The sequence below is a fragment of the Nerophis ophidion genome, linkage group LG14 (assembly GCF_033978795.1).
Source record: "Nerophis ophidion isolate RoL-2023_Sa linkage group LG14, RoL_Noph_v1.0, whole genome shotgun sequence".
NCBI classification, from domain to species: domain Eukaryota; kingdom Metazoa; phylum Chordata; class Actinopteri; order Syngnathiformes; family Syngnathidae; genus Nerophis; species Nerophis ophidion.
The window spans coordinates 43,905,098-43,928,781 of NC_084624.1; the positions used below are offsets into that span (position 1 = coordinate 43,905,098).

At 40.3% G+C, this 23,684-nt stretch overlaps 1 protein-coding gene across 3 annotated transcripts in view; it reads right to left on the bottom strand.

Moving 5' to 3' along the window:
* Positions 1–2,497: 2,497 nt before the first annotated feature.
* The window catches only part of arhgef18a (rho/rac guanine nucleotide exchange factor (GEF) 18a), a 35,496-nt gene continuing 14,309 nt past the window's right edge, over positions 2,498–23,684 (bottom strand). For 2 of the 3 annotated variants that reach the window (XM_061920824.1, XM_061920823.1), the window contains 17 exons: positions 21,758–21,864; positions 21,493–21,633; positions 20,428–20,678; positions 20,110–20,235; positions 19,719–19,836; positions 19,385–19,636; positions 19,118–19,194; positions 14,981–15,153; positions 13,896–13,954; positions 13,590–13,769; positions 13,452–13,508; positions 11,569–11,747; positions 7,339–7,386; positions 6,796–7,260; positions 3,367–3,682; positions 3,200–3,295; positions 2,498–3,075 (listed from right to left, as the gene is read on the bottom strand). In XM_061920824.1, coding sequence (XP_061776808.1) covers positions 2,918–3,075; positions 3,200–3,295; positions 3,367–3,682; positions 6,796–7,260; positions 7,339–7,386; positions 11,569–11,747; positions 13,452–13,508; positions 13,590–13,769; positions 13,896–13,954; positions 14,981–15,153; positions 19,118–19,194; positions 19,385–19,636; positions 19,719–19,836; positions 20,110–20,235; positions 20,428–20,678; positions 21,493–21,633; positions 21,758–21,864 — 2,803 coding nt within the window. In that variant the 3' untranslated portion in view covers positions 2,498–2,917. Of the gene's footprint in view, positions 3,076–3,155; positions 3,296–3,366; positions 3,683–6,795; positions 7,261–7,338; positions 7,387–11,568; positions 11,748–13,451; positions 13,509–13,589; positions 13,770–13,895; positions 13,955–14,980; positions 15,154–19,117; positions 19,195–19,384; positions 19,637–19,718; positions 19,837–20,109; positions 20,236–20,427; positions 20,679–21,492; positions 21,634–21,757; positions 21,865–23,684 lie in introns of all 3 variants that reach the window. The other variant, XM_061920825.1, reaches the window with a different exon arrangement.

Genomic DNA, 23,684 nt, shown 5'->3' on the forward strand with positions numbered 1-23,684 from the left:
TGGCCCTGTGTGTGCTCAGTCAAGCTCCGGTGGCAGTATGTCGATGCCGAAAACCTCAGTCAGCAACTCTGGGGAAAGAAAAGCCCCTCAATTGCTTCCCGCAGCCCCACAATCCTGATATTGTTGCGGCGATTGCAAGACTCTCGATCAGAGGCGTCAAAGTCGTTTTCACCAATGGCCACATCGCAGTGATGTTTGGCCCCAGAGGGCCGCTTCTTTACACCGTTTTTTTAATAGATTTTTTAAAAACTAAAATGTTAAAATAAAATATGGTAAGTTGCAATAATTTCACCTCAAAATTTAGTGAATGTTACTGTAAATGGAAAAAAAAATACTGCTGGTAAATAAAAAAAAAGGCAGATCAGTTGCCAGAATTTTACTGTAAAATGTAAAATTTTTTACTGTAAATAAAAAAACTGCAATTTTACAGTAAACTTTTGGCATCTGAGCTGCCAGTTTGTTAGGTTTTTTTTTACTGTAGATTTTTCGGTGTATTACAGCAAATGCCACAAATGCACCACAGTTTTTCAGCAAAAAAGTCCTGTGTTTTTCATTTAGTGAAAAATGCTGTAAAAACTCTAGTAAATTTCACAATTTTACAAGGAAATCTATTGCTAATTTTACTTTGCACATTTTGATATTTTCTTTTCTTTTTCTCCTCTGCCCCCCTCTCCCTTGTGGAGGGGTTGGGCGGGGGGGACACAAGGTCATGGATGAAGTCTTTGTTGTCCAGAGTCGGGACCCAGGATGGACCGCTCGCTTGTGTATCGGTTGGGGACATCTCTGCGCTGCTGATCCGCCTCCGCTTGGGATGGTTTCCTGCTGGATCCACTATGGACGGGACTCTTGCTACTATATTGGATCCACTTTGGACTGGACTCTCACCGTTATGTTAGATCCCCTATGGATTGGACTTTCACAATATCATGTTAGACCCACTCGACATCCATTGCCCACATATGCGGTCCTCTCATACTCATTATTGTCACTGTCACCGACGTCCCATTGGGTCTGAGTTTTTCCTTGCCCTTATGTGGGCTCTACCGAGGATGTAGTTGTGGTTTGTGCAGCCCTTTGAGAGACTTGTGATTTAGGGCTATATAAATAAACATTGATTGATTGATTGATTGATTACTTGCATTGAAATCATTATTATTAGTACTTATTTATATTAAAAAAATGGTTTGAATGATTGATCATATATTTTTGCATAATTCAATCAATCAATCAATGTTTATTTATATATCCCTAAATCACAAGTGTCTCAAAGGGCTGCACAAACCACAACGACATCCTCGGTACAGAGCCCACATAAGGGCAAGGACAAAGTCACACCCAGTGGGACGTCGGTGACAGTGACAATGATGACTATGAGAAACCTTGGAGAGGACCGCATGTGGGCAACCCCCCCAGGGGACCGAAAGCAATGGATGTCGAGCGGGTCTAACTAATTAGACAATATTTAAGTTATCTGGAATTACATGGAGTACATATTTTTTTTGTCCCAAAATGGAAAGAAAGAATACTTTTAGTAAGAAAAGTTAGAGTACTTTATTGATACATGATATTTACAGGCTTTCGAGGGCCAAATAAAATGAAGTGGCGGGCCACATCTGGCCCCCGGGCCTCGAGTTTGACACCTGTCCTCTAGATGGAGGACTTTTGCCTTTAGCTTAGCATTATTCTCCACCAGCGTGGCACATGACGTTTCCAGGGCGAGCAGGCGTTCATCTTGCAGGTTGGCGTTTGACTCTAGCAAGGTCGATTTTTTAGGGCGTGTTCAGTTATTGCAGATTGTATGGAGTCAAACTTTCCTTCCAATGCTATGAATGTTGTCCTGAATTCCACGAGGATAGCTGTCCGGTGTCAATCTCGTATGCTAGCTGTTGCTCCCATGCTAACCGGGCCGCTCGTTTTGTCAGTTTTAGCGCCGCTAGCATTAGTTTCGTTAGTCTTCTCGGACTCGACTTTGCCGTCCTTTCTGCCATGCCTGATAGGCTTCGATGCCATGATTAACTTGCAGAAGATGCAGATAATTACACTGTCCACCAACTTTACCGCTAAAATGTGGACCTGACACTGCGTCTACTCCATTTGCCCATCAAGCTGGAAGTCACAGCTCTCTCTAATTCTTTGCGTATTTCCAGGATGACTGATCTGATACTATGTTACTTTGGAGCGGAATATTCCAAATGGCTGACTGAATTTGTACCATTTTGTGAGGTTTAGAGATTGTATTTTCACATACTTTGCGGATTGTAGATACAATGGGAAATGGTTTAATGGATACAAAGACACAACTAAGCCTATAAAGTCAACCTGTTTTCCCACTGTATTAGTACTTTAAGGAACAGCAACATCAAACCACATAACTATTTCCTGCTGAAACAGCACTGTAAGAGCCTAAATGCTATTTACAAACCCCGATTCCACGTGAGTTGGGAACATGTGTTAGATGTAAATATAAACGGAATACAATGAAAGTTGGACCAAAAAGGAAACTGGAGCATGTCACGTTTTATTTTTTTTTTAAGTACATTAACTATTTGGTATTTTTGGAGTGAAAATGTCACTATAGCATCTGTTGTTTTTTTAAAATGAATTCCAATGCAGTGCTTGTTGTTCAATACAGTAGTTTCATGACTCTTTAAATTAAAAAGAAAGCAAAGACCTGGTCATAAAATGTTGCTTTCATTTACAATAAAAAAATACTCTTTTAAAAAGTCTTTGGCAATGTAAGAACATCAAATATTTAAAAAGCTTTAGAAACATTCAAAAATTGTTTTCTCCACTGTGCAAAATAGGTCCTTGTTTTTTTTTCTGACGACCGCAGCCATAAATTATTTTGATAAAAGTGTATGTACAGTACCTGATAGTTGACACGGTCTTACTAGGAGTCCAGGCTGTAAGAGGCAAACTAAAGGAATATGACCTTGTCTTTGGCTTTCACTTGCAGCTGTTCTTTGGGGAAAGGAGGTACAGGTGGGGGCGGCAGCTCCACGCTGCTCCTGAAGTGAGCGCTGAAGGACTGCGATGTTTTCATTCTGCGTCTGTCTCCTGCCGACTTCAAATCATCTAGGCAAGAAGCGGAACACGAGAGTAATCAGGTGTGGTTTTTGCTGCATTTGCTTTGACAGGATTTAGTGTGGCTTTACATCGAGGCGTTGTCTTGCCGTCCACTTTGGATACGTTTTTGTACCTGACTGGCTGACAGACTGACTGTGAGAACCTCGCAGACTCCCTCCTTCTTTCCCCGTCACTCGGATGGGCAACACCTGGCTCACGTCTATGGAGGCTGCAAGAGCACACATAACTTTTATTTAGACAAAAACATTTAAAAAAACAAAGCCTCTAGCGCTACAATACCTGCACTGTGGGCTCTCTGATGCGACGGCTTCATCCTGAAGACCTTCTCCTTGCTCTTGGAAAGGTTGGCCAGCTTGGTGGGGATCTGCTGCACCACGCTGTTGGCTTTGTGCACCTGGTTGGTGGTGCTAATTAGGTGGATGGGCATCTCAGGCTTCACTGGCTGAAGACTGATGCTCTCCTTGCGCGGTGGAACCTTTGGAGGAGTCTCGTTGGGGTCGCAGGCAGTGGGGAGTGGGACGTGCGGCCTTAAACTCCCTCCTCCTCCGTTGGCAATGTTTCCCCTGAAGGACTGGTAGCTGAAAAGGTTGATGTTCTAGGCCGAGAAAGAAAAAGTGTGCGCTTTGAGTAACATGGACATAAAGTGAAGCGTTTTAACTAGAGATGTCCGATAATGGCTTTTTTGCCAATGTCCGATATTGTCCAACTCTTAATTACCGATTCCGATTTCAACCAATACCGATATACACAGACGTTGAATTAACACATTATTATGCCTAATTTTGTTGTGATGCCCCGCTGGATGCATTAAACAATGTAACTTTACCATGAATTGATTAACGTGGACCCCGACTTAAACAAGTTGAAAAACTTATTCGGGTGTTACCATTTAGTGGTCAATTGTACGGAATTTGTACTGTACTGTGCAATCTACTGATACAAGTTTCAATCAATCAATCACAAACAAAGTTTTGCCAAAATAAGACAATTTTAACTGCGGTTATGGAAAAAAGTGCCAAAATGGCACTGCCATATTTATTATTGAAGTCACAAAGTGCATAAATTTTTTTAACATGCCTCAAAACAGCTTGGAATCTGGGACATGCTCTACCTGAGATAATCCTGATCCCCACTACAACTATGGGAAGTACTAGCCCTGTCTTGGTTTAACTCTTATCTTACTGATAGGATGCAGTGTGTCTCCAATAACAATGTGACCTCGGACTACGTTAAGGTAACGTGTGGAGTTCCCCAGGGTGCGGTCCTTGGCCCTGCACTCTTCAGCATCTACATGCTGCCGCGAGGTGACATCATACGCAAATACGGTGTTAGCTTTCACTGTTATGCTGATGACACCCAACTCTACATGCCCCTAAAGCTGACCAACACGCCGGATTGTAGTCAGCTGGAGGCGTGTCTTAATGAAATTAAACAATGGATGTCCGCTAACTTTTTGCAACTCAACGGCAAAAAAACGGAAATGCTGATTATCGGTCCTGCTAGACACCGACCTCTATTTTTAATAATACAACTCTAACATTTGACAACCAAACAATTAAACAAGGCGACACGGTAAAGAATCTGGGTATTCTCTTCGACCCAACTCTCTCCTTTGAGTCACACATTAAAAGCGTTACTAAAACGGCCTTCTTTCATCTCTGTAATATCGCTAAAATTCGCTCCATTCTGTCCACTAAAGACGCTGAGATCATTATCCATGCGTTTGTTACGTCTCGCCTCGATTACTGTAACGTATTATTTTCGGGTCTCCCTATGTCTAGCATTAAAAGATTACAGTTGGTACAAAATGCGGCTGCTAGACTTTTGACAAGAACAAAAAGGTTTGATCACATTACGCCTGTACTGGCTCACCTGCACTGGCTTCCTGTGCACTTAAGATGTGACTTTAAGGTTTTCCTACTTACGTATAAAATACTACATGGTCTAGCTCCATCCTATCTTGCCGATTGTATTGTACCATATGTCCCGGCAAGAAATCTGCCTTCAAAGGACTCCGGCTTATTAGTGATTCCCAAAGCCCAAAAAAAGTCTGCGGGGTATAGAGTGTTTTCATTTTGAGCTCCAGTACTCTGGAATGCCCTCCCGGTAACAGTTCGAGATGCTATCTCAGTAGAAGCATTTAAGTCTCACCTTAAAACTCATTTGTATACTCTAGCCTTTAAATAGACTCCCTTTTTAGACCAGTTGATCTGCCATTTCTTTTCTTTTTCTCCTATGTCCCACTCTCCCTTGTGGAGGGGGTCCGGTCCGATCCGGTGGCCATGTACTGCTTGCCTGTGTATCGGCTGGGGACATCTCTGCGCTGCTGATCCGCCTCCGCTTGGGATGTTTTCCTGCTGGCTCCGCTGTGAACGGGACTCTCGCTGCTGTGTTGGATCCGCTTTGGACTGGACTCTCGCGACTGTGTTGGATCCATTATGGATTGAACTTTCACAGTATCATGTTAGACCCGCTTGACATCCATTGCTTTCGGCCTCTCCAAGGTTCTCATAGTCATCATTGTCACCGACGTCCCACTGGGTGTGAGTTTTCCTTGTCCTTATGTGGGCCTACCGAGGATGTCATAGTGGTTTGTGTTGTGGTTTGTGCAGCCCTTTGAGACACTAGTGATTTAGGGCTATATAAGTAAACATTGATTGATTGATTGATATACTTTGATTTTCACAAAGTGCATCATTATTTTTTTTTTTTTAAACATGCCTCAAAACAACAGCTACAAAAACAATGAAGGCACATTCCATAGTATACAAGAGATTATTTGCCAACTAGGCAAGGGGGGGCGTCGTCGGGGTTGGGGGGGGGGGGGTATATTTTTGCTTCCCGGAAAAGTTAGTGGTGCAAGGGATTTTGGGTATTTGTTCTGTTGTGTTTATGTTGTGTTACGGTGCGGATGTTCTGCCGAAATGTGTTTGGCATTCTTGTTTGGTGTGGGTTCACAGTGTGGCGCATATTTGCAACAGTGTTAAGTTGTTTATATGGCCACCCTCAGTGTTGACCTGTATGGCTGCTGACCAAGTATGCCTTGCATTCATTTGTGTGTGTGAACAGCCGCATATATTATGTGACTGGGCTGACACGCTGTTTGTATGGAGGAAAAGCGGACCTGACGACAGGTTGTAGAGGACGCTTAAGGCAGTGCCTTTATGGCACGCCCCGGATATTGTGTCCGGGTGGAAATCGGGAGAATTTGGCGGCATAGCTCGGTTGGTAGAGCGGCCGTGCCAGCAACTTGAGGGTTGCAGGTTCAATTCCCGCTTCCGCCATCCTAGTCACTGCCATTGTGTCCTTGGGCAAGACACTTTACCCACCTGCTCCCAGTGCCACCCACACTGGTTTAAATGTAACTTAAATATTGGGTTTCACTATATAAAGCGCTTTGAGTCACTAGAGAAAAGCGCTATATAAATATAATTCACAATTCACAGAATGGTTGCCCCGGGAGATTTTCAGGAGAGGTACTGAAATTTGGGAGTCTCCCGGGAAAATCGGGAGGGTTGGCAAGTATGCTCTACGTCCGTGTTTTACCGGATATTTACCGTACAGCGGCGTTTTAAAAAGTCATTAATTTTACTTTTTGAAACCGATACCGATAATTTCCGAAATTCCATTTTAAAGCATTTATCGGCTGATAATATCGGCAGGTCAATATTATCTGACATCTCTAGTTTTAACGTCAATTCAACTCACGGGGTCATCGTGGTTGGCGTGTCCGGTGCTCATTGTGTACTTCTTTAACTTCTCCAGACGTTCCTTCTCCTGGCTCAGGCGCTCCTTGTCTTTCTCCACAGCCTTGTTAGACTCCCTGAGTCGCTCCAGATCCTGCTGGTAGCTCTCCCTCTGCCTCTCCAGCTCAGCCTTTTCCTCGTTAACCTTCTCCTCGTGTTTCCTGCACTCGTCCTCCCTCCGCTTCAGGTCAGCCTCCCGAGTCTCCATGAAGGCACTCTGGCGCTCCCGCTCCTTCTCCCAGCGCTGCTGCTTTTGGCTTTCCTGTGCCTGCATCTTGTGGAGGTTAGCCAGCTCCTCCTTGTGCTTTTCCTGGTTGCGCTGCTTCTCCTGCTCCAGCAGCGTACTGCTGAATGGGCGGGACGGTCTGCTCTTGGACTGCTGGACGTGCTGCAGCTCGATCTGACTGTCCTGCTGAACCACTAAGGCCTGCCGTGAAATCAACACATGCCTTATCACGGAAATAAACGATGTCAACATGTCTTTTCAAAGCAGATTACGACTTACTTGTAATGTATACAGCCACTGTGCAAGCCGTATTACCCGGTAACACACCTGCAGAGACATGCAGACCCCCAGTGAATGGCAATAAAAACACAAATAATGGACGCACACATTAGCCTATTTGTCTACTATAATCTCAAATTCGGATATCTTATTCTATAAACATGCCTTTGACAGTTATTTAACAGTGTTTTTCAACCTTTTTTGAGTCAAGGCACATTTGTTGTGTTGAAAAAATGCAAATGGCACACCACCAGCTAAAATCATTAAAAAACGAAACTTAATTGACAGTAAAAAGTCATCGCAATTGTTGGATATGACTTTAAAGCATAACCAAGCATGTATCACTACAGCTAATGTCTCAAAGTAGGTATACTGTCAAAGTTAAAAGTTAAAATACCAATGATTGTCACCCACACACTAGGTGTAGTGAAATTTGTCCTCTGCATCTGACCCATCCCCTTGTTTACCCCCTGGGAAGTGAGGGGAGCAGTGGGCAGCAGCGGTGCCACGTCCGGGAATCATTTATGGTGATTTAACCCCCAATTCCAACCTTTGATACTGAGATCCAAGCAGGGAGGCAATGGTCTCATTTTTTTATAGTCTTTGGTATGACTCGGCCGGGGTTTGAACTCCCAACCTACCGATCTCAGGGCGGACACTCTAAACACTAGGCCACCTGTCACATCACACCCTGACTTATTTGGACATTTTTGCTGTTCTCCTGTGTGTAGTGATTTAGTTCTTGTCTTGCGCTCCTATTTTAATGGCTTTTTTCTCTTTTTTTGGTATTTTCCTGTAGCAGTTTCATGTCTTCCTTTGAGCGATATTTCCCACATTTACTTTCGTTCTGCATAGCCTTCCCTAAGTTTCAATTACTCTTCTTAGGGGCACTCATCCATCCATCCATTCTCTACTGCTTATTCCCTTTGGGGTCGCTGGTGCCTATCTCAGCTACAATCGGGCGGAATGCGGTGTACACCCTGGACAAGTCGCCACCTCATCGCAGGGCCTAGGGGCACTCACTTTTTGTTCATTTTTGGTTTAAGCATTTGATACCTTTTTACCTGCATTAGGCCTCCGACCGTTTCCGACATCTAGAAAGCAATTAGCTACCGGCTGCCACCTACTGATATGGAAGAGTATTACACGGTCACTATGCCGAGCTCTAGACAGCACCGACACTCAACAACAACACATCATTTGCAGACTATAATTACTTTTGCAAAAAATATTTTTAACTCCAATACGAGAAATTACATTATCCCCCACGGCACACCAGACTGTATCTCACAGCGCAGTGGATGAAAAACACTGGTTTACACATTAAGAAACAAGAACAGGCATGCAGTAGTGTACTTTACAAAACGTGTACACTTCTGCATATCACGTCTTATCAAAGCAACTTCCTGTTGGAAAATGTTGAGTGAACTGACTTGTAGAGTTAAAGTTCCAATGATTGTCACACACACACTAGGTGTGGCGAAATTATTCTCTGCATTTGACCCATCACCCTTGATCACCCTTGGGGATGTGAGGGGAGCAGCGGGAATAATTTTTGGTTATTTAACCCCCAATTCCAACCCTTGATGCTGAGTGCCAAGCAGGGGGATAATGGCTCCTATTTTTATAGTCTTTGGTATGATTCGGCCGGGGTTTGAACTCACAACCTACCCATCTCAGGGCGGACACTCTAACCACTAGGTCACTGAGTAGGTAAGACGGCGTCCTCTGCTGGATTCATGGCTGCAGCACTCTTTTCCATTGAGAGTGCCATCAAAACTGTTCCATTTAAGTTACCGTCAAAAAGAAATAGAATTGTACTAAAGTAAATGCACAAATATGCAGAGTAAAATGACTTGGCAGGGATCTACCGTACACAAAGACTTGGACTCATAGACTTAACTACTTTCACAGCCAATGGTCACTGCAGTGGACAGCTATTTAAAAGCTGTTTTCTTCAAATTAGAGTTACAATGGACACTGTTGTGTCTTGCCATCCGATACAACAAAAGCTTAAAAACAAGATGGCTGATGCATGAGCAGAAGCACAGAGAGGGGAGAAAGATCTGTCCCATTTCTACAATTGTAGGATGAAGCAACAACTAATAGTAAGTTAAATGTAAGGATTTTGTGAATTGAGGTAATTGTAATTAACCGTGTGTGTGCTAAACTTGACATTATGCATCGCCAGTTATATTACGCAACTTTTTCACTTCCGATATGATACCAATTATTGATCAGTATCGATATACAGTAAATTTGATACGATATCAGCAGCACTCATACATACTTGTAATATTTTGTAGTGTGAAATGCTAGAAAAGGTTTGAAGTGAAATTAGTCAAACACAGAAAAATGGTATCGTATGTATTGAACACAATAACCTATCTATTAACAGTCTGTAATGGATTTGATTTCGTTTTCATTACAATGTAGCAATTTTGTGAATATCAAACCGATCAGTTTACAAAAAAGTTATTTCTCAAGTCAAGACACTCGACATTTTTTCCAAAACATTAACAGTGTTGGAATATGTCAAACAATGATTACGATAAAAACAGTGTTCACAATATGTTATTTCATTAATTCTTCCTTCAAAATATTATATTTATTATATAATAAAATATTACATTTTCAATACTTTAAAAATGCTTATTTATAAAAGTTTTTTTCCATGCCGAGCACGTAATAAATACACCTTGGTTAAGTTAGGGCTGGGCGATATGGCCTTTTTTATTATCGCAATACTTTTTAAGGCCATATCGCGATACAAGATATATATCTCCATATTTTGCCTTAGCCTTGAATGAACAGCAGTATGATGATTCTATGTGTCTACATTAAAACATTCTTCTTCATACTGCATTAATATATGCTACTTTTAAACTTTCATGCAGAGAAGGAAATCACAACTAAAATCGCTATTTTTTTCATACGGTGTTGATCTGGAAATGTTTGCCTCGGCATTTTGATGGTGTGGGCCTGTGGCACCGAATGGAGATGTTGACATGCGGAGTAAGCACTCTTCATTCTCTACACTGCAAAAAGTGAAATCTAAGTAAGCTTACATATCTCAAATAATGGTGATATTTGCTTATTTTCTGTCTGATAAGATCATTCTTCTCACTAAGCAGATTTTATGTTAGTGTTTTACTTGTTTTAAGGGTTTTGGTCCTAAATGATGTCAGTAAGATATTACAACCTGTTGCGGAGATGTGATGACCTATATTGAGTAAAACATGCTTGAAACTAGAATATCAAGTGTTGCAAAGCTGTGTCATCAGCACTCAGAAGTATAAAACTACTTTTTTCAAAGTAATAATTCCTTACTTCAAGCATGAAAAAAAAATCATGATGCCGAGCGCATATCATTATGTCAAGATAATGGCACTAGCATTTACTTCATTTAAGAATATTTTTCAACATATTGAGCAAAAAGGTCTCCTTTTTTTCTAACAAGAAAAGTGCACTTGTTATTAGTGACAATATACGTATTTTAAGGTATTTTCGGGTTCATTGATGTTAGCTAATTTTACTTGTTCTGGAAAGTCTTGACAAGTCGTATTTTCTTGTTCTATTGGCAGATAATTTTGCTTAGTTCAAATAAAATACCCCTGATTTTAGTATTTTTTTTCTTCTTGTTTTTGAACACTGACTTTTTGCAGTGTAGCAGGTGACTTTTCAAATTATGCTACATATTAGCAGTAATGCTACTTTTTGTTGCAATGCTTTTGACCCACACTTGACAAACTAGGTTGTCTGTTCGACATATTCCCACTTGAAGCCAAACAAACGCCAGACAATGGACCCACTGCTGTTTTCATTGGGAATTATTTCTTCCTTCATTTGTGACCAGATTCGCACGTTTTTTCTCTCGTATTACCACTCGCACGGCTCAGCTAGCATCACAGCTAACGTTACACATGCTGCTACCTCTCTGCTCCGTGCGGAAGTATACGTATGTGACGTATGACGTGACAGTATGTGACGTGAGTAAAAAGGTGCACTTGCTGTCTGTAAGAAGGAGAGACAAGAAAGAGCGAGGAGAGCTTGTAGTGTAATGCTAGCAGCTAAAAGCAACTGTGTGAAAACGTACAGTACGTATACTCGAATATCACGATAGTCATTTTTATATCGCACAGAGACGAACCCGCGATATATCAAGTATATCGATATATCGCCCAGCCCTAGGTTAGGTTATCATAATTTGTGCATGAAAGAGTTAAGTACCTCTGTCTGGAATTCGCCAATAGGTGAAGTGGACACGGGCTTCAATATTTCGTCAGTGTCAGCCTTCTTTGCTGGGCTCTCACAGTACTGCAGCTCCTTCCGCTGAGCATCATTCGACAGGTGGGGGCAGTATAGCGGCACCATTTCGTTCCCACTGGGGCCCTCGGCCTCATCTCCATCTGAGGACATACGAGCTACCTCAACATGGGATCACCACAGAATGAATATCATCTTATGATTCCGATGCACAATTCAGCATACTTTTCATTGATCTTATGGACAGGTTACTGTCAGCGCACTGCAAGGTGATATTTGCCTATTTTCTATCTGATAAGATAATTCTTCTCACTAAGCAGATTTTATGTTAGTGTTTTACTTGTTTTAAGGGTTTTGGTCCTAAATGATGTCAGTAAGATATAACAGCTTGTTGCTGAGATGTGATGACCTATATTGAGTAAAACATGCTTGAAACTAGAATATCAACTGTTGCAAAGCTGTGTCATCAACACTCAGAAGTATAAAACAGTTTTTTAAAGTAATAATTTCTTATTTCAAGCATGAAAAAAAACATTACTTTGACGCAATTGTGTGTCATAATTAAAACAGATGACAGCCAAATGGACTTTGCTCTTTTATTTTCAATGAAACAATAGAGAAGACGTACTCAAAGTAATACAGTTGGCACAGTACAGTAAACTGACAGATCATATTTAAATATTTAACACTTCTAACAATTTTGAACAGATATAGTTGATGCACTGGCCCTAGTGTGTGAATGTGAGTGTGAATGTTGTCTGTCTATCTGTGTTGGCCCTGCGATGAGGTGGCGACTTGTCCAGGGTGTACCCTGCCTTCCGCCCGATTGTAGCTGAGATAGGCGCCAGCGCCCCCCGAGACCCCAAAAGGGAATAAGCGGTAGAAACTGGATGGATGGATAGTTGATGCACATTCCAATAAATTCTTCAAAATTACAGTAGAATTTTTTTTTGCCGGCGGCCGGGTTGTGTATGTGTGCACTAATTCAGTGGTCCCCAACCACGGTACCGGGCCGTGGCCCGATTGGTACCGGGCCGCAGAAGAATTTTTTATTAACTTTTATTAAAAAAAAAAATATATATATATTTTTTTTTAATTAAATCAACATACAAAACACAATATACACTTACAATTAGTGCACCAACCAAAAAAACCTCCTTTTTTCATGACAAAAACGTCCCTTTTTCATGACAAAGAAAAAAAGAAAAGAAAAAAAGACACTCTCCACGTGCCGCGGGACAAAATATTAAGCGTTGACCGGTCCGCGGATACAAAAAGGTTGGGGACCACTGCACTAATTGACTGAAAGAGCACACACTTGGCGCGATGATGTCATGTTGTCGATGGAAAAATGAATTTTTAGACAATATTATCTGCCTGAGTGGCTAGTAGACCCCGAGAGTAACAAGCGGTTGCCTTGTTGCCTTTCCATTAAGAACAATTCATCAGTTTTTAGTACAAGTTTGCTGGTTTCAAGAAATGTAATGCCGAGCGCATATCATTATGTCAAGACAATGGCACTAGCATTTACTAAATTTAAGAATAATTTTCAACATATTGAGCAAAAAAAGTCTTTTTTTTTCTACCAAGAAATGTGCACTTGTTATTAGTGAGAATATACTTATTTTAAGGTGTTTTGGGGTTCATTAAAGTTAGCTAGTTTTACTTGTTTTGGAAAGTCTTGACAAGCCAAATTTTCTTGTTCTAATGGCAAATTATTTTGCTTAGTTCAAGTAAAATACCCCTAATATTTTTGTATATATTTTTTTATTGTTTTTGAACACTGAATTTTTGCAGTGCGCCCCTCCAAGCCTCAGCTCTCCTCCCCGGTTTACTATGATTATTACCATGGAGGTTGCTTGAGTCTTTAATTTTGGAGAGGAGCAGGTTTTGAATGTTTTCCACTGCAGGCAAAAAGGAAAAAGAAGTTAGTACAGTATAATTAACTTATTCCGTGGCAGCAGTTAGCAGGTCTCCGATCAGACCTTCATCGATAGCTCCTTGGAGCAATGTTTCCCCCTGCTGGAGTTCAGCGGAGTCTCCTCGCAGCAGAAGCCTTTTAGAGGGGCTCTCAAGGACGGCCAGTTCCTTGTACAGGGATGTGTAGATGAGCAGCTTCTCCGTCAGGAATTGCTTGATCAGGTCATCTTTCTCCTTCAAACTATCTATGCACAGGGAACATGCATATTATTATAAAATACTAAGCAAATGCACAATATGCAATGTGTGATTCCAGTGCCAGACTTTATATTGGTGCTCTATGATGTACAGGTGGTTAAATATCACCATACCTTGATATTCTTGGAGTCTGGGACTAAGCTCGTAGTGGTCTTCGTCCTCCTCGGAATACCTAGATGTCAATGACATGTCCGTTCTAAATTATGTATTGTATTTCCTTAAATACCGTATTTCTTGAATTGCCGCCGGGTATATAGTATGCGCCTGCCTAGAATTGCTGCCGGGTCAAACTCGTTTCACAAAATAATTAGCGCATGCTTAGCATTACGGCCGGCTCAGGATTAACGCCGGGTCAAACTTGTTTCGCAAGATATTAATTTTATTAGCGCATGTCTAGAATTTCCGCCGGGTCAAACTCGTCACGTCACGAGTGACACTTCACCTGTCATCATTTTAAACATGTAGGAGGCGGATTTCAAGAATTTGAAATCGCAAATAGGGAAGAAGATTAAGAGCTATTCAGTAGGATTTAAGGTCCAAGTTATTGAATCTGCTAAAAAGAATAGTAAGCAGCTATGTTTTAGTAATATACCATAGCTGCGTGTGTCAAATGTGAGTCATTAAATGACTCCCGCCTCCTGATGGTAGAGGGCGCTAGTGGGCCTTTTTGCGACTACTCGGCTGCAGAAGAAGTGACAACAAGCAGCAAGAGTGAGCAGCGTGTGTTTATTTTTTCCTCTCGCTTGCACTTTTAACATGGAAGATTACATATCTAAGATAAAACAGTTTTCTAAACTGGACTTTCAATCGAAGCAGGAGGTAATAAAAGGAAGATCTCCATCGAGACAGAGAGACTTTTAAAACAGAAGAAAGGTAAGGAAGACTTCTACAAACAAGTTATCAATGCTTTTGATCTGAAAAAGCTGCGCATGGACTTCATTTATAAGTAAAGGTAAGACCAAAATAACGTTTTTTTATTAAATGTGCTTTTCATGATGGTATCCTTACGTCACACTCCAATTTTTAAGCGCAGGCCTAAATATACCGCATGCCTTTGGTAAGTGCCGGAGTGAGAAGAGGTTTTAAAATAATTAGCGCCCCGGCTGCAATTCAAGGAAATACGTTTTCTCTATAAACTGCACAGCGTTTTAAGTTGGCTTGGGAGGAAAAGGTTGGCATTCTCCTCCCCCCCACTTACTGGTTAATGGCATTCCGTATGAATGCCATCCAGCTGACGCGCTCCTCTCTGGAGCCAGCGTGGAGCTCGTACATCTCGGAGGAACACGCACAGATGAGGAACATTGCTTTGTCTTCATGGGCAACCTCCCTCAATATCAGGTTTTGAAGGGAGACCACTGGCGGTTTGTTATCCTGCACAGGAAAACAAACCTGTGCAGCTCAAGGTGGCTTTTCTTAAAGGGGAAGTGCACTTTTTTTTGGAATTGTTTTCTTTTTTTGAATTGTTTTCTTTTTTTTCCTTTCACAATCATTATGAAAGACATGACGACAGATATTTTTTCTCCCGCATTCTAAATATTAAATAAATCCATTCATCCATTTTCTACCGCTTGTCCCTTTCTGGGTTGCGGGGGGTGTTGGAGATTAAACTGTATTCGGGCGGAAGGCGGGGTACACCCTGGACAAGTCGCCAGCTCATCACAGGGCCAACACAGATACACTGCAAAAAATGAAATCTAAGTACAATTAAATATCTCAAATAAGGATGATATTTGCTTATTTTCTGTCTGATAAGATAATTATTCTCACTAAGCAGATTTTATGTTAGAGTGTTTTACTTGTTTTAAGTGTTTTGGTCCTAAATGATGTCAGTAAGATATTACAGCTTGTTGCTGAGATGTGATGACCTATATTGAGTAAAACATGCTTGAAACTTGAATATCAACTGTTGCAAAGCTGTGTCATCAACACTCACAAATATAAAACTACTTTTTTAAAGTAGTAATTTCTTATTTCAAACATGAAAAAACAAATCATGACTTTGACACATTTGTGTCTCATAATTAAAACAGATGACAGCCAAATGGACTTTGACGTTTTTTTTCAATGAAACAATAGAAAAAATACGGACTCATATAGTAGTACAGTTGCTATTAGTAAGAATATACTTATTAATTAATTAGGGACCTAAAGTCCCTTTCGGACAGAGAACCCTATTGTATTTCTAAGGTTTTATTATTATTATACCGCCGCCTCTTTGAGCTGTAATTTGACCCCCTTAACGTGCTTCAAAACTCACCAAATTTTACACACACACACACACACACACACACACACACACACACATCAGGACTGGCGAAAATTGCCATCTAATAAAAAAAAACAAAACCTCAAAACTCTAGCGCCCCCTAGGAAAAACACAGACAAAACTGCTTGTAACTTCCGTTAGGAATGTCATAGAGACATGAAACAAAAACATCTATGTAGGTCTGACTTAGACCTAGATTTCATAAAAGGACATCCTTCAGCAAAAATCAACAGGAAGTTGGAAAAAACCCCTTCAAAACAAAAGTTTCCTAAAAAATGCTCTAATCTTTGAGCTGTAATTTGACTCCCTTAAAATGCTCTAAAACTCACCAAACTGGACACACACATCAAGACTGGCGGAAATTGCAATCTAATAAAAAAACCAAACCCCAAAACTGCACTCTAGCGACCCCTAGGAATAAATCACAGACAAAACTGCTCCTAGGAAGAAAACACAGACAAAATTGCTTGTAACTTCCGGTAGGAATGTCGTAGAGACATGAAACAAGAACCTCTATGTAGGTCTCACCTAGACCTACATTTCATTCATTTACATCCTTCAGCAAAAATCACATTAAACCCTGCCCCACCGTGCTGCCGCATTAATTAAATAAATGTGATCAAAAGTCTGCTTATAATGGAGCCTACAAAGCCTTTAAAAAAACATTCAAACACCTACATTGAGGTTTTATATACCGTACATTTCGGACTATAAGTCGCAGTTTTTTTCATAGTTTGGTTTGACATATACTCCGGAGCGACTTATGTGTGAAATTATTAACACATTACCGAAAAATATCAAATAATATTATTTATCTCATTCGCGGAAGAGACGAAGAAAATGTCAGCAATAGTCACACACACGTCAGCAGTCGTCACACACACGTCAACCAATAAGAGTTTGGCGGGGGAAGGTCAAGGCAGAAGTGCATTGTGGGTCATGGAATGCTAACTGCTACATGCTACTTCCGTAGCTATTAAAATGGATCATTTCATTGTTGGCGGTAACTTATAAAAACTGAGAAGGGCTGAACAAAAATGTCACCGAAAAGGAAATCATGTACTGCAGATTACAAGCTGGACGTAGTGAAATATGCAGCAGAAAACGACAAGAGGAAGTGGCACATACCTTTGGAGTTGGCAGAGTTGTTTAGAAGCGACATCGAGGGAGAAAATTTCATGGGATTTATGGATTAGGAGTGACGGATTGTTTGGTAAAGGTATAGCATGTTCTATATGTTATAGTTATTTGAATGACTCTTACCATAATATGTTAGGTTAACATAGCAGGCACCTTCTCAGTTGGTTATTTATGCCTCATATAACGTACACTTATTCAGCCTGTTGTTCACGATTCTTATTTATTTTAAATTGCCTTTCAAATGTCTATTCTTGGTGTTGGATTTCATCAAATAAATTTCCCCCAAAAATGCGATTTATACTCAACATGTTTTTTCCTTCTTTATTATGCATTTTCGGCCGGTTGTGACGTATACTCCGGAGCGATTTATAATCCGAAAAATACGGTACACATGATGTAGATATATATGTAATGTAGTACCGAGCACATTTACAATAACATTTCATATTTACGTATTTTGCTCATTTCAAGCATACGCGGCACGTTTATTTAAAAAAAAAAAAGGGATCACCTTTGTTTTTGTTTTTTTCATCACTCACTGCAGACTTTATGAGAGCCAACCAACATAATAAAACATCACTTACTGTACAATGTCTGCTGTCATTAGGGTGCTGACTGCATTTGTTCCCATTTAGGTAAAGAATGTCTCATAATCTTCACAACAAAACAGGGTGGGCAGTTGGGACCAAGCGTCTTTTTGTGTCGTTCTGGCCGTTTTTGAGTCCTAAATGGCTGTCGAAGTGTACCAACTTGTCAGAATACTAATCAGACTTCTTCTGTCCAGGTGCGATGCTTGATTTATAATCTAAGATAAACTTACAGGTAGCAAGGAGTCAGCAGACCACTCGATCTAAACATAGGGACACACGGTAGTAGAGGTGTGGGAAAAAAAAATCGATTCGAATTTGAATCGTGATTCTCATTTTTTTTTTTAAATCTATTTTTTTTTATTTTTATCAATCCAACAAAACAATACACAGCAATACCATAACAATGCAATCCATTTCCAAAACCAAACCTGACCCAGCAACACTCAGAACTGCAATAAACAGAGCAATTGAGAGAAGACACAAACACGACACAGAACAAACCAAAAGTAGTGAAACAAAAATTAATATTATCAACAACAGTATCAATGTTATAATTTCAGCATAGCAGTGATTAAAAATCCCTCATTGACATTATCATTAGACATTTTTAAAAAATGAAAAAAAGAACAATAGTGTCACAGTGGCTTACACTTGCATCGCATCTCATTCGCTTGACAACACACTGTGTCCCATGTTTTCACAAAGATAAAATAAGTCATATTTTTGGTTCATTTAATAGTTAAAACAAATTTACATTATTGCAATCAGTTAATAAAACATTGTCCTTTACAATTATAAAAGCTTTTTACTAAAATCTACTACTCTGCTAGCATGTCAGCAGACTGGGGTAGATCCTGCTGAAATCCTATGTATTGAATGAAGAGAGAATCCTTTTAAATTGGGAAAGAAATCGTTTTTGAATCGAGAATCGTGTTGAATTGAAAAAAAAAAAAAAAATCGATTTTGAATCGAATCATGACCCCAAGAATCGAATCGTGGCACACCCAAAGATTCACAGCCCTACACGGTAGTGATCACGGCACCGCTATAAATAGTTTGTCTGCGTAAGCGCTTATATTAACAATATCACTAATACTTGGTCAATATTCAAGTCACCAAATGTAAATGGGGTGCTGTTGCCGTTTTTTTAATGGTTATTTATTGGATTTTATGGGCAAAAAATGGAAGCTCTGCTGTAAACAGACCTTTGTTTAATATTTGGATTGCATTTTTTTTTAAAATCCATCCGTCGTCATGTCTTTCATAATGTTTGTGAATGGTATGCAAAATTCCCCAAAAAGTGCATTTCCCATTTAACATTATTCCATGCAGCACTCACCACCGCAGCAAAGACAAACTTCTGATCTTTGTCTTGAAACAGGATGAGCACATCTGACAGCAGCACAGCGTGGACGTCTGCAAGCACACATTAATGTTCAACAACCACAAAAGCGAATATAATTTTGTTCTTCAACTTAGATAAAGCACACATCTTTGAACTTGGTAAGTAAAATACACAGCAGGACTGGTTCAGCCTGGGTGCACCAATGCCTGGCCTAGTTAGCAGTTTTGTAGTGAAAGCCACCTCTACAGACAAGTCACAAACCTTTCTGTCTGCCAGAAGACTTCCAGGTGACCGGGCCTTCATGCAGCAGTATTCTGTTGCTGTGGATCAGATCCTCTCGGCGGAACACTTGACCGTCCTTCAACCGGCCCACGGATTTGGGCTCCAAACGCACGCAGATCTCTCTCAGGCGGGAAGCCTTCTCGTATTCCCGGACGCAGTCGTTCACTTGGGAGATTGTGTCTTTTATGGACGCCAAGGCATGGAGCAGAGACTGGTACTCGTATGTGTCGGCTGGAAGGAGAAGGCAGGTTTTTTTTTTTGATGTATTTGCAAAAAAGAAAAAAAGTGTACATTATGTAGAGAAGCAGTTCACCGTCAGTGTTCTGTATGATCTGCTCCACCAGGAGAGGATACTTTGTGATGCGCTGAGTCACTAGCAGAAAACATTCAGGGATCCCCAACCTTCTTACCAGGGCCAGCTGACCAATTTTCTGTTACAATACACACATTTGTTTACTAAATTAATCTCCAGCATTTTCACATACTTTAGGAGAGTCCAATGTGTGGTCCGGAATACATTTATTGACACGCGGCTTAATCTAAAAACGTCACACTAATTACAAACAACATACTTTTTCCACCTTTAAAAGGCAAAAATACATTTACATTGTTTCAGCATGCAATTGAGTAAATAAAAGTTGACTGATAGCAAATAGTTTTCCCCAGAAATTTTACATGCTTAGAAATGACACCACATATTGTACCTTCATGAGGCTCTGCAGCTTCTTGTTGTTCTGCATCTGCTCTTTGTACAGACAGATGGCTTCACTGTGATGGCCACAGAAAACACTGTACCCGCCCTTAATTTTTTCACCAAGTGCGTCTGAAAACTACCACAGCGCACACACACACACACACACGCACACACACACACACACACACACACACACACACACACACACACACACACACAAAAAAAAACACTTACACAGTTGTTCTTTGAAAGTCATCGAAATTGTGCTATGATTGCATTGCTTTTTTTTTTTTTTTAAAAACACCAGACAGGTCATTTGCAGAGTTACCTGAGAGATGAGTATATCTCCCAGCTCCATGATCTGGTAGCCATTTGGACTTTGCTCCTCCTGACTGCAGCTTTGACGTAGTTTAAGGCATCTGAGGAAGTGCTGATGCAGGGTGAGCAGGTCGTCCACTCCCTGGAAGAGCATATCGATTTTGCCCTCGTCCAAGAGCAGAGATTGCTTCAACTCGTACATATAGACGTATCGAAGGATCTTTAAAGTGCGCACGTGGTGCATCTCTGTCTGGATAAGCTCTGCAAGAAAAAAAGGGAAGAGGGTGAAGTGAAAATGGCTGACACTGACTGATGACTACGGGTCACTTCTTCACTTGACAGGTGAAGCCTCAAATAAGATGGTTCTCTTTTTGAAATACAGTAGTTTTAATTACCAACTTGTCACTGTTACGTCTGTAGTACTGTATAATTATCATACGTGATAATGGCTAAGAGTTATTTTAGTCCCTGCTTCCAATCATTTCGAGCCATCAAGACGGAGTCGTGGAATTGAAGAGCTAATTGAGTGATTTTACCAAGAAGACACCCTGAGTGCAAGCACCTGCAGTGATATGAACATTGAGTTTGAGTTTCGTTTGAACATGCAAGCATACAACATGATACATCACAATTTCCAGTTTCTCTTTTCAACATGTTCGAAAAGGAGTAAGAAGAAGCAGAGCTTATTTAATCCTACCCCTTTTCTTTTACATCACAGTTGCTAAAACTTTTGTTCACTTCCTGTGTATTCACAATATACTCCATAAGTAATCACAACAAAAATAAATAAATAAATACTCGGTGAAGGAAGTAACATTTCATATAGTGAAATGAGTAAGATTATTTTGAAAATGGATGGTTGGATGAAATAAATTCAGAATGTTTATCATGGTTCTTCTTCTTTGTACTTTGTAAACACTAAGTTTGAAGTGTTTCTTGAAGTGGATCATATTAGTACATTGTTTGATTTCTTTGCTTAATCCACTCCATAATTTAACTCCACATACCACATTGAGCATTTAAATGGATGCCTATCAATTGCAGGTGGTGTGGTATAGGGGAGCATTCAACACACCATAAATGACATCCTGTCTTTTAACAGCATCTCTCTGCAGAGTCCGTAGGTAGTCCGGGTTGGTAGCCACGCTCCACGACTCTGCCTCCAGGTTCTTGCTGTCGCTCTCCAGCTCAGCTCGTAGCATGGAGTAATGGCCATCTGAAGAACAACAAGTCATGATGGGATAAGGCATGTCTCTTGACTTGGGGTCATGAATTTCAGTCATTATGGTGATGATAATGATGATAACGACGACGAAAGAAGCAAGTGCAGAGGAACTGACCTTCTAGGTTGATGGACTCAGTCAGGGAGGAAGCCAAAGAGATGTCGTCCTCAGCGGAGTGTTTCAACCGCAAGCCTTCCACTTCATCCATCTGTGTTGAAACGGCTCTATTTGTAGTATGTGGACAGAAGTTTATGTAAGAAAAATGATATAAAAAAGAAAATGACAACTACTACGCATGTATACAGAGTACCGGTATTTTTAGGTACCGGTTCTTAATTGGGTCGGTCCAAGCGGGCCGTAAAAATTCTGCACAAAAAATACTGCTATCAGTACTTTTTTATCCAGCTGAGCATCGTAATTATGACGAGTACGCGCTATCACTTTCATTCAAGCGCCGCTGCAAAGCATTAAAAAAAAAAACACACGGTAACAGCCAATCAGAGTCTACCTTTCACCGCCCCACTTCCGGGTACGCAAAAGTAAACAGAATCATAGATTTTTGTTTCATTGGAATTGCGGACGGACTCAACATTCGCTAAAACAGAATCTAAACGTGGAACGTCGTGGAAATTGCTGTAGTGTGACTGAGATGCTGTCATTTAGAAGAAAAGGGGAAACATGTTTGCCGTGCCCTGGACAAACACTCACCTCCATGGGCAAGTTCTCTATATACGGCAGCCCTGCACGGAGCACCATTTTTGGGCCATTCTTGTTCTTGCCTCCGTGACACACGGCCACCTCCAACTACCAAACCAACTCTAAAATACAGAGACGAACATTTCCCAAATGACTCGTACGTACGAGGTGATGTTTCTTTACCAAATATGATGACTAATAGTTGCTATAAAGATGTTTGATAAACTCCCGCTACTACTGCAGCCAGATGTGGATGCAACCACCAATTAAACATCTTCATTGGTAAGTGTATGATAACTTCTCATACTATAGTTGAAGCATCCATCCATCCAATTTCTACCGCTTATTCCCTTTGGGGTCGCGGGGCCGCTGGTGCCTATCTCAACTACAATCGGGCGGAAGGCGGCGTACACCATGGAAATAACTGATGCATCTTTATTTTACTTGGAAACATGTCAACTCAGATTTATTGAGATTTTTCTTATTTAAATGATTTTTTTAATTCACTTAGAGCAGTGGTTCTCAACCTTTTGTCAGTGATGTACCCCCTGTGAACATTTTTGTAATTCAAGTACCCCCTAATCAAAGCAAAGTATTTTTGGTTGAAAAAAAGAGATAAAGAAGTAAAATACAGCACTATGTCATCAGTTTCTGATTTATTAAATTGTATAACAGTGAAAAATATTGCTCATTTGTAGTGGTCTTTCTTGAACTATTTGGAAAAAAATATATAAAAATAACTAAAAACTTTTTGAAAAATAAACAAGTGATTCAATTATAAATAAAGATTATTACACATAGAAGTAATCATCAAGTTAAAGTGTCCTCTTTGGGGATTGTAATAGAGATCCATCTGGAGTCATGAACTTAATTCTAAACATTTCTTCACAAAAAAAAAGAAATCTTTAACATCAATATTTATGGAACATGTTCACAAAAAAATTCTAGCTGTCAACACTGAATATTGCATTTCTTTTCACAGTTTATGAACTTAAATTTATATTTTGTTGAAGTATTATTCAATAAATATATTTATAAAGGATTTTTAAATTGTTGCTGTTTTTAGAATATTTTTGAAAAATCTCACATACCCCTTGGCATACCTTCAAGTACCCCCAGGGGTACGCGTACCCCCATTTGAGAACTACTGACTTAGAGTGTTAATAAAACAATGAAGTAATCTGTAGTTTATTTGTTTTTTAGTACAGATGCTATAAAACTGACAGGTTAAAAACAATGTAAAAAATTGTGATATTGGCGTATCTTTCGGATTATAAATCGCTCCGGAGTATACATCGCACCGGCCGAAAATGCGTAATAAAGAAGGAAAAAATCATATATACGTCGC